Source organism: Exophiala xenobiotica (assembly GCF_000835505.1).
Source record: "Exophiala xenobiotica strain CBS 118157 unplaced genomic scaffold supercont1.1, whole genome shotgun sequence".
Classification (NCBI taxonomy): Eukaryota; Fungi; Ascomycota; class Eurotiomycetes; order Chaetothyriales; family Herpotrichiellaceae; genus Exophiala; species Exophiala xenobiotica.
In genome coordinates, this window is record NW_013562494.1 from 1,639,815 (window position 1) to 1,650,583 (window position 10,769).

At 51.8% G+C, this 10,769-nt stretch overlaps 3 protein-coding genes across 3 annotated transcripts; 1 reads left to right on the forward strand and 2 right to left on the reverse strand.

The window, feature by feature from the left end:
- Positions 1-116: 116 nt before the first annotated feature.
- On the reverse strand, positions 117-2,257 carry PV05_00644 (uncharacterized protein). The gene has a single exon (XM_013465559.1). It carries the CDS (start codon positions 1,943-1,945, stop codon positions 356-358), a length of 1,590 nt encoding a protein of 529 aa, XP_013321013.1. The 5' UTR covers positions 1,946-2,257; the 3' UTR covers positions 117-355.
- A 103-nt stretch (positions 2,258-2,360) lies between these two features.
- PV05_00645 (uncharacterized protein) lies at positions 2,361-5,667 on the reverse strand. The gene is made up of 3 exons (XM_013465560.1): positions 5,113-5,667; positions 4,104-4,963; positions 2,361-4,053 (listed from the first exon to the last, which is right to left on the reverse strand). The coding sequence occupies exons 2-3, from the start codon at positions 4,827-4,829 to the stop codon at positions 2,920-2,922; spliced, it is 1,860 nt and encodes a 619-aa protein (XP_013321014.1). The 5' UTR covers positions 4,830-4,963; positions 5,113-5,667; the 3' UTR covers positions 2,361-2,919.
- A 2,103-nt stretch (positions 5,668-7,770) lies between these two features.
- PV05_00646 (uncharacterized protein) lies at positions 7,771-10,758 on the forward strand. The gene is made up of 3 exons (XM_013465561.1): positions 7,771-8,027; positions 8,150-9,919; positions 9,967-10,758. Exons 1-3 carry the CDS (start codon positions 8,016-8,018, stop codon positions 10,231-10,233), a joined length of 2,049 nt encoding a protein of 682 aa, XP_013321015.1. The 5' UTR covers positions 7,771-8,015; the 3' UTR covers positions 10,234-10,758.
- The last annotated feature ends 11 nt before the right edge of the window (positions 10,759-10,769 follow it).

Below are 10,769 nucleotides of genomic sequence, written 5' to 3' on the forward strand. Positions count from 1 at the left end.
CTACACGATCGAGCGTTCTTTTATGTCCGCACCAAGCTGCGCAAGTCGCATTATAAAAGGCGTACAAGGTGTGTCGGCGATGGGATTGGGTTCAAAAGTGTTCCATCTGTTAGAATCATGTACTTGGTTTCAGCTCGTGAGAGCATAATATGGAGAATACCGTAAGTCTTGAATTGAGAGTATCAGGAATGACTGATGGATCAGCCCAAGTCCGCCTGGTTCATGCCTTTCGTCCAACGCCGTTGAGATGTACAAGGAATACATGTCGGCTTGGAGGATGAAGCAATATCATCCACAAGCTCAATCACTCTGCATCATCTGTCCGCGGGCCATGGTCGGTCTCACTGTATGGCTCCTAATCATACAGCTTCGCCCAGTCCGGGATCAGAACCATCTTCTTGCGCACCTGGCCCAAGGCATATGCCTTGCCTGTGAACTTCTCCTTCTTGTCTCCGAGTTCGATTTCTTCTGGACCATCGCCGTCCTCTTCTTTCTTCGTGTCCTCTTCACCTTCTTTCTGGACATCGCTTTGCACCATGACCACGTCCTGCAGGAAGTCCACCTCCGAACCATACCGGACTTCCATATCCGTCCCGCCCCAGTCGAGGGAGACTTTGCCGGATTTGTGTAGACGCAACTTGCCCACCAACCCGGACGGCAGACGCGTTGGTTCGGTGGCAGTCAATAGCCCATCGAGCTGCAGATGCGGTTTCGAGGACTGAACGGCATCTGTGTCCTTCTTCGCCTCCGCTTCGCCAGGCAGCGTCGTCGCCTTTCCTGGGCCATCGAGAGGAGCGGGATTATCGACGCCAGGCTCGTTCTTGACTTCATCCTCCTCGCCCTTGATCGTTGCTGGATCGACCAAGAACGGGGTCAATGGTGGCAATTGGAACAGGAACATCTTGCCCTGCATATCCGGCTCCTCGTCATCGTCATCCTCGCCGTTCGTAGCAGGCTGCTTGATCCCGACCTGCGCAAAAACATCCCGTAATTTGTGCACGTCGTCCGCCTCACGTAAACGCTCTGCACGCTCTTCGATGGTCTCCGTCGCGAATTTGCCCTCCTTCGCGCGCACGCCGGGCTTCTTGAGTCCTCGTCTCCGCAACTCAGGGCTAGATGGCTGCTCCTTGACGAACACCGGGTCGTCCGTGACCATTGCATCCGCACTCTCGCCGTCTAGGTCTTGGACTTCTGGGTCCGCTTTCTTCACGATACGACTCTTCTTGTTTGCATCTTGTCTGTCCCGCTCTTCAGGCCTGGGTGCGCGAGGGGCTCGGACGGGTCGCAAACCCTGTCCTGGTTTTGAGGTCTTTTCTCGGACTTTCTGCTTGCCCTTCTTTTTTGATGACAAAACAATATCTTCATCCGAATACTGGTCGCTTGATAGGTCGATCAGTTCGATATCTCGCTTCGGCACGTCTGGTTCGTCGTCCGAGGGTATGTCTACGACGTCCGTCTTCCTGCTCGCTCCTATTCCCCTACTACCACCACCACCTCCTCCTCCCCCTCCTCCCCCTCCCCCACCACCACCGCCGCCACCAGCAGGACCTTCCGTGTAAGAAGGATCGTCGGGTCTGATTGCTTGTTGGCCCTCCAGCATCTCAGAGTACCCCTCTGGCAGCACTCTCGACCTCCCCTGAAGTCTCGCCCCGCTGCCTGCGCCGAAGACACTACCTCCGCCGAGAGCTAATTCACGGGCCCTCTCATTGTTCGGTCCTGTTGAAGATGCGCCGCCACGCCCACCGCGACCACCGCGGCCGCCACCACGTGCGCCGCGTATGGCTGCATTTTTCTCGGCCTCAGCGAGTCGGGCTTTCTGACGCTCGGCTTCCTCTTTGGCGAAGGCCTCACGCTCGGCCTTGGATTTGCGCTGAACGCCGGCGCGTGGTTTGGCTCTCGGGGCGGACGTGGACGGTTTGGGGGTTGAAGGTTTGGAGTCGGACATCGTGGGAATGTCCCGTAGGGATGATTAGGTCAGTTTCTTGGTGATCAGGACAAGTGTCGAAGTCATAAGCTAGGATACATAGTCGAGGTCTGACGAGTGAAAGTGAGTATTGGATCGATCGAGTCGGAGTCTAGTAGTGGTTTGGTATGGATGGTTTGTAAAATGAAAGTCCTTGGCCAGTCTGCCGAAAACAGAAAGACCCTGAGATCAGACAGTAACTAGCTGCGGCACGAGCAGTCCGAGTCACCTAATGACAGCGTTGTAGCGAGGAGATGTAAAGGTGTGTGTGCTGTGCAAATTGGAAACCAATTCTCTCCTTCATTGTCAATTTGTCACTTTGTCAAAATCGCTGCGACAACTTTTTGTTGGAGTAATTTCCCCTCACTTCGGCTTTACTACTGCTTTGGGACTATTCGTAATTAGGTAAGCACATGATCACGTGGTGAGCCACTGGATTCGTACGATCTCGCGATGCAGTCTCGCCTGGTCACTCTGGTATACCAAAGTGCTCGTAATAACTTGGGCCTTCATTTGATGTGGTGTGAAGGTCATGTAAAAGATCAGATCAGATTCCCAATGACAATCAAAGTCTTCTCATTTCGTGCACTCATGAACGCGATTGAATCCAGGATCAACCTCTTGCTTCGGAAACGACAATCCACAAAATTCGCCTACTCTTGTCCGTACCAAAAACTTCAAATAAAAGGAGACAGACTGCAATGTCCCGCCACTATTCCTCCTTCAGGCCCTGGAATCCATTGTACTTCCAGTTCAGACAAACATGAACACAAAGCAAATAAGACACTCGCCATCGTGGTCAATCTTCTCATCCCGTCGAAAGGCCTCGCGGTCCCTTTGATCCTATCTCAGATGGTCGACAATCCCATTCTATACCTGTTGACCATGACTTGCTTTTGGTGATTCCCAGAATCCTTGCTGTAACACTCTCAATATACAACGAACGACGCCGCTGATCATCTCTTTCTCTTCTTGCTCTTATCGGGGCTGCTGCTGACAAGCGCACCGCCCATCAGTGCACCGGGGCCGGTCATGACGGACTCCTCTTCGTCCAAGTCGTCGCCGGCTGACTTCTTGACAGGAACACCCATGTGCCGACCATAACGGCCTTTGCGACCATTACCTTCATCCTCACTGATGCATCCCTCAATGCCAATGCCCGCATCTTTACATCGTCCGCAAGGTCGTTGACGATCGCAACCTTTTTTGCTCTTTCGACATCGTTGGCAACGAGGTTTGGAGGAAAGGTCATCTTCGTCCGCGCCCAATTGATGCTGGAAATTGACGCTCGACCCAGACAACTTTCGAGCTTGCCCCCCAGCAGTGGGCGCAGAGGTGACCTTGCTTAGACTTGGCTGAACTGAGTGTTTGGCAGTCTTTGGTAGAGTGTTGGAGCGTATCTTGGAAGATTTTCCATTCTTCAAGGATGAGTTCGGTGTTGCTCGGTAGCCATTGCTTGGGCCATCATGCATCTTGGTTTTGATCTTTTTGATCTTTGGCTGGCCCTCGTAATCATCTTGCTCCCGAGCGGGACTGCTCTGATCATAGTCCTCATCCTCATCCTCCAAGACTTTTGTATACTTAGGCAAGCCTCCTTCTGCATCGCCATATTCCTCACTATCGCTGGTTGCACCGGTCGATGAAGCAGCATCGGCGGCGCCGCTGAATGTTTCATCGAGAGTCGAATTCGAGGTACGTCCATGTGAGTAGTTGGAAGCGTCTCCAAGGGCGATCAGCGTGCGGGCGACATCTTCATCCGAGATGCAACTTGCGACAGTAGGATCAGGGGTAGGCAGCACTCCACTTCCTTGTCGCCCACTGTGGCCTTGGTGCAAGATAGATCTGTCTCGCAGCCGATGGCCATGTTGAGGTACAGGTGTCCCCATCTCGGCGCCTACGCCTGACCCATACGCATTATGAATTGGCCCATAGGTCTGTGGGGACAGTATTGGGATTTGTTGCAGTCCGAACTTTTGGGCCGGAGGATGGAACGGTGAGGGACCTTCTTGCGGAAGCGATCTTCGCTGAGGTGATATGGAGGATTGTGATGCAGTTACTGGGACTTGTGGAGGAACGAAGAGAGGCAAGGTCTAGTCAATGTCAGCTTGGGGCAGGACTGGGGAAATCCATGGTCACTTACCGAGCTATCGAAAATGGTCTGGCCGCGCCTACCATCTTGTAGCACATTGGCAGTGCTGATCTCTGAACTCACAAACTGTTCGCTTCTGGCTTTCTTGGATCCAGAGACTGAACTGCGCCCAGCTTCGCTGTCACTGTAACCGTCGTCTTCGTGGTAGCTGCCATTGGCACTAGAGCCTCGACTGGCGGTCGGAAACGAGCCTCCTTTTTGTTGCGACGCACTTCTTCGCCCTCGGCCTTGTGTAGGAGAGACACTTCTCTTTCGAGCGAGCCGAGACGCCGACCTCGAGGGTGAGTGAGACAGTTCCCGCATGTGAGGCGGCAACATCTGGAAAGGTTCACCTAAACTCGGTCGGCGTCTTGGCTCATATCCATTCTCATTGCAGTAGGCTGGGTGAGTGTACGTTCCCATGGCTTGTTGAGGAGCTGGCACAATTCTCACATAGACAGTCGAATCAGGCGCCAAGTTCTCGTAAGAGGGAATGAGTGTAATCCCTAGTGCGTCTTCGAAGCTCACTCCTCTGCCATCGTATATGCCATAGAAATTCTTCACCGTAGTGATGATAGACTCAGCACTGTCATGGGTGTTTAACACAACCCTAAGAGGAATGCGTGCCCTTGTCTTTGAGCCCTCGTCTAGGAGGAGTTCGAAAGAGATCGATTTTGCAGGAGGCATCTTTTTGGGTGGTGTATGCTCCTCGTTAGAGAGCAGGCTGGAGACTTGCATTGCACCTGATGATCGAGGACGTCTCCGTTCTTCTCTTGGTATCCCTCCTTTTAGGCCTGGATTGTCAGACAGGAAAGGGTCGAGCAATAGGAGGGTTCGGAAGGACTCGGTTTTCTAGGCTTGAGGTTGATGCTCTAAGTGTCCAAGTCAGCCTCTGTCAGTCAACGGTATATGCGTGGTATGGTTTGGCTACTGATGGTCCAAGGTGCTGGATTGGAAGGGTGGGAGGCGGTTGGGAGGATGGCTGCGGATGCAGTCACTGGGCAAAGTGTTGGTGACTTACGATGGGCAAACGCTTCTGACAGCGACCGCGACTTTTTGCAGTAATCCTATGATCGAAACAGACTGGAGGAGAGGCTGCGCAAAGGCAATGACAGTGGTATCCGGCACTACCGTCCAGGCATCGTCGAGGATACGAACATTGAGCCTGCGACGATACCTGTTGGGACGGTTAAGGGTGAAATATTGAAATGAATGGCTGGTTGAAGTACTGATAGATATACAGACCTCTCGGGTAGTACAGAGAAAGGTCGAGAGGTTGATGGGCAAGTCGAAGAGTGACGGGAAGAGGTCAAGCTGAGGGAAGCAGGGTTGAAACTGGCAGTGCTGAGAGACCCACCCTCGACACAGATGCGCCCGTACCTCGTACCACAAGAACGTGGTTTCGAAGGATGTAGAAACCGAAGTTGACAATTCCAACGAGTCAGAACTATGACCAGTAATTCTTCTTAACAGGCAAGGAGCGCACAAAGGGAAAAATGACCAGAAAGAGTCTTGTCGCTGGAAACTACGATTCAAGTGCAAGACATGGCGTTGGGCCCTATCTTCGACCTCAAGCGAGGACCCAACGTACTACAGGTCCGGTATTCAGTATTGCCCAGGTAGTGCTATCTTGTGATGGGATGTACATCCGGCTATGAGCCAATTGAAACCATGACCCGACCCAAGCGGTGTCCTGCGCGGCCTGTGGAAGGTGGTAGCATATACTTTGGCTAGCATCCCTGACCGGGCCCGAGGGTTGGACAAGGAGAGACAAAAAGTGATGAAGCCGGTCAGCAGAGGCGGATCGGGAAAGTGAGGACACCAATGCGAGCCAGACCAGGCGATGCGCTGTGCTAAAACGATCAAAAGCAAACCCCTCACTGATGCTCAGAAATGCTGGCCGTAGTGCAAAGGTTTTGCGACGTCTGTTTGGTGAAGATTAGCAATGAGCCGTAAAAAGGTGGAGTTTGGGTGCCGTTCAGAGGCCGTGGTCAAGACACGCAAGCATGCCATCCAACCATTCCACCAATCCTCGATCAACTTGTGCGTGGGCTGGCGCACTGGCTGCAACAAACCGCAGAACTTGAATCGCCAACCCATGCAACCTCGACCCTCGGTGAGCATTTCTCATGAACATGACGAGAGCTCTGATGGAATGATTCATCCGATAATCACCGCCGACTAGGATCTTGCCGGGCCTCGTTGGCCATTATTTCTCTAGGGAAGAAGTATGCGCAAACGACCGCTGTCAACCTCGCTCACACTCGCTCACGATCTGCCACCAACCAGGGCCTTGGCGGCCTGGCGGCGAAGCTCGCACCCGGCGCAATTTCGCGGCTTGATAAACCCTTTGGTGCACATGCGGTCAGATCCCATACGAAATCCAAGCCCCGAGCACTATCGTAGCTATTTGTAGAGTCTCAGACAGGTCGACGTACATTTGTATGTATGGCGTCGATCTTCGAGCGAGATTAATGAATTTCAAGATTCCGCTATTGACTGTCCGACCACGACATCCCCACATTCCAATTCCGTGGACGAGGAACGTCATACCTGAAAGACCTGCAACACGTTTGAACAAGATGATAGGAAAATGTCGTCGATGGTAACAATCATGCGATTTGCGTCTTTGGGCCCTCTGCGTGGCGATGGGCGTCGATGCCGAGGGCGAAAAGAATCAGCGCAAGTCGGCACAAATACGCCGGCCGAGCAATGCACAAATGGCAAGGCATGAGAGCCATGATTATATAAATTGAGTTTTGCGGCTGTGAGTTCTCTCGCTCGGAAGATAACGCCTGCCCAGATTGCATTTTCCCGATTTTGACTTTCATACCTCGGCCAACATGCTGTGCAAGATGTACATCGGTCTGAAGGGCAGAGCGCAGGTTAGTTCAGGGCCTGTGAATTTGTGCGAGCAATGCAACGAGGAGTCGTCAAACAGGCTATACCGCATCGACCTCCGAGCGACCGGTTCAGTCAGTCAGTCAGGAGATGCACGGTTGAAACTTCTCGCCGTATCATGCAGAACTGGTGATTCTCCATCTGGAGGTGGATTCTTGGTGATTGGATGTCCTGTTATGACATCGTTGAGGTGAGTGAGTAAGCGCCCACCAGCTGGGGTCTTGAAGTGAGCCAGTCATGGATGACACCTCGCTACGAGGCCAGGCTGTTGAAATAGGTCGACAAGGGCACCACAGAACAGATCAAGTGCTCATTATTGTCATCGCCAGTCGTGATGCTTGACTGTCATTGTTTCGAGAACTTGAAAAGATGAGAAGAAATCAAGGTCCTTTCGTCTCCAAGACCTACGCAAAGTCATGTGACCACGCGTTGGGCCGTGTCGCGTCGACGTCATATGGCAGCTTTTGTTCTTTTGTCACGGTTGACAGACCTCAGGCAGCCCATCCCTCCGTAGAAGATGCAAGTTCATCATCAGAACTAGTAGCTCAATATTGATGCATTAGTAGAAGCATTTCGTTGAGGTGGACCGTCAAAATGATGTTCGAGATGTCGGTAGGACTCGTGTTTTCCACTAGTGGTGTTGTCGGCCTCTGAAAGAGGAATGGTCAGATCTTTAATTTGGAGTATTAGCCTGCAGATCTTTAGAGCGGCAAGAAGGCTGTTTTGTTTACTCGGACCTGCAACCATAATGCTCCAATTCAATAAATCCAAGCCGAATGTTTTGTTGTACACAATCCGTGCGCTTTCCGCAGCCATAGCTTCCAGCATTGATACTCAATCTTGGACTTGACCTCTTTCCTTCTCGTTCTACCCTTTTTCCATAGCACTTCAACTCATGCTACCGATTCTGTCGCGTTCTGGATTCCATAGGGGTGCTGCGTCTCGACCGGCATAGGCTTACAACAGCCTCCCTCGACTGAACATCTAACAGGCAAACAAACACTGGAAGGCACAACAGTCAATATGGATGTCAAGGTAAGCTGTTCTGCATCTCCCTCTTCTGTCAACAAAGCCTGTCGACACGCGACCTGCTCCTCCCTTGCAGCCGGCCAGCTCTATGATCTTTGATGTCGTATTGTCACTAATCTGGACTCCAGCCACAACGACCCTTGCGCATACGCGTCAACAACGACGAGAACCTCCCTCCCGCCGGTCATGCCACGAAAACAATCCATCACCGGAACAAATCGAGTCCTGCCCTAACAGGTGTACCAGCAACGCAGGGCCTGGCAGCTGGAGCAAAACGAAAGGTCTTCGGAGACGTCAGCAATACTACCATAGGTGTAAAACCCATTAAAGATGATTCAGCTTTGCAAATCAAGCCTAGCCAGCAGGCTATGGTGAAACCAGTCCAAGCTCTGTATGAAAGAAAGTCAACCAGCCTACTTAGACCTGCCCAGAGACCTTTATCGGTGTCAGGTCTGAAGACACTGTTCTCCAGTGCAAGCACCAGTTCAACCTCTGAGAGTGCCGTCACTCTCCCAGCAGAGAGCAATGGGCTTCTTTCACATGTTGTCAACGGCAAAAAGGCCTTGAACAAGCGACACACCACCATCTTCAAAGACAATCGCCTAGTGACAGTGCAAGAGACGGAAGTCCAAACTGTGGAGCCATCCTCCACTAACGGCACAGTGAACGCAAAGGACACAGACTCTGCGCAGTTCGACACACAACTCCGACCTTGTCTCCCTCCACCAACGTCGCAGGTTGTTGCTGAGCCTGTCAAAGAAGCTCAAGATCCTCAGTCAGAGATCAGCTTGCCAGGAATTGATGAAGTGAGCCTAGAGCCTGCGCTGTCTAGTGAATTGACCAATGATGCTCGCCTTCGCGAGAACGTCATTGCCAGTTCACAGCCTGCTGGCCACCCCGTTACTTCGCACTACGAATCTCATAATATGTCTTCTCTCATCCCGTCACTTGCGGCCAACACTACTGCTCAAACAACCACCAAGCCTGAAATACAGCAGATCCCTGTCGCGAAGCTCGTTAACCCGGTAGACAACATCCCTCCTTTGAGCTCACACCATACTTACGTCGAGCGACAAACCGAGCAACAGGAGTACTGGGAAGAAGACGATGACGACAACTACGACGAGGAGGGTTATGTAACAGCCAGGTCCTTTCGATCTAGAGGCGACAACACCACTGGTGGTGCCACCGCAATGCTCTTCCCCCAAATCAATCAACGTGTGCGCAAGGAGATTGCCCAGGCGAAGCAATTGGTTGAGGCTACTCGCTCCCCCGAAGAGGTGGAGGACGAGAGCTTTGACACAAGCATGGTTGCCGAATATGGAGACGAGATCTTCGACTATATGAGATCTATGGAGTTGAAGATGCTTCCCAACGCTCACTACATGGACAACCAACACGAAATTCAATGGTCGATGCGGTCGGTCCTCATGGACTGGCTTGTGCAGGTGCATCTTCGTTTCAACCTCCTCCCAGAAACTCTATTCCTCACTGTCAACTACATCGATCGATTCTTGTCCTGCAAGGTTGTATCTCTCGGGAAACTGCAGCTCGTCGGTGCAACAGCTATCTTCATTGCGGCTAAATATGAAGAGATCAACTGCCCATCTGTCCAAGAGATTGTGTACATGGTTGATGGCGGCTACACTGTCGACGAGATCCTCAAGGCAGAGCGTTTCATGCTTACGATGCTCCAATTTGAGCTTGGATGGCCCGGCCCGATGAGTTTCTTGCGAAGAATCAGCAAAGCTGATGATTACGACCTCGAAACCCGAACTTTGGCAAAATACTTCTTAGAAGTCACCTTGATGGATGAGCGATTCATTGGCAGTCCCCCAAGCTTCGCAGCCGCAGCCTCCCACTGCCTTGCACGTATCATGCTTCGAAAGGGAACTTGGGTAAGTCTCCACCAACGCTTTGCAGGAACAATTACTGACACATCCAGACTGCTCACCATGTCTACTACTCTGGATACACCTACTCACAACTTAAGCCTCTCGTCAGTCTTTTGCTCGAGTGCTGCGATGACCCTCGCAAACATCACAGTGCAGTGTTCAACAAATACTGCGACAAGCGCTACAAGAGAGCATCGGCGTTTGTCGAAACCGAAATTCAGAGAGGTTTCCAACTGCCAGATCAAGCTGCTATGGTATTCTTAGCACAACCACAAACGGTTCCATACTATGACAGCATTACTTATTATCGCAACTAGGAATCTGCTCTATGGCAATTCTAGGTGCACTACGACCGCCACTCAGCACTCGCCTAATGACTCAAAGGTCTGAGAGCACACGAGCAGCTTCATTCACTTCCAGATGTAGCCGCCTTCGGGCACCATTTCGGAGACTGGAAGGCCGTTGCTTGGGCAACTGCCATTCGATATTCATTTTACGACGACACACGAAGTTATGAACCACTGACAGGCATCATTTCCCGGGAAACCGAAAGAGATAAGGCGAATGATTAAATGATTTTACCCTCTTTCGGGTATCGTCTTCAATATTCGCGTTCTCATGGCGGATTGCTGCACACAGGGTGGAAAGCTTGGAGACTATGGTAACGGCGTCAAGAGTCTGTTCTGCGGACTGCAGATAACGGAAAGGGAATGACTGCTCATGCGCGAAGTGATTTCGATTTCGAGCGAAGCAACAGACGTGCTGTAACGGAAATAATGCAACTAATACTCTTGGAGAGAATGAAAATAGATGTCCCCTTAGGTGCTTGTCAACGCGTGTCCCTTCAAAAACC

What these genes read in the sequence shown, in the direction of transcription:
- PV05_00645 (XM_013465560.1), bottom strand. Translation starts at nt 4,829, where the DNA reads ATGCAAGTCTCCAGCCTGCTCTCTAACGAGGAGCATACACCACCCAAA. An exon ending in AGACCATTTTCGATAGCTCG is followed by an intron (nt 4,054 to 4,103) that starts GTAAGTGACCAT and finishes GACATTGACTAG; the next exon opens with ACCTTGCCTCTCTTCGTTCC.
- PV05_00646 (XM_013465561.1), top strand. An exon ending in TGCTTCGAAAGGGAACTTGG is followed by an intron (nt 9,920 to 9,966) that starts GTAAGTCTCCAC and finishes TGACACATCCAG; the next exon opens with ACTGCTCACCATGTCTACTA.
- PV05_00644 (XM_013465559.1), bottom strand. Translation starts at nt 1,945, where the DNA reads ATGTCCGACTCCAAACCTTCAACCCCCAAACCGTCCACGTCCGCCCCG.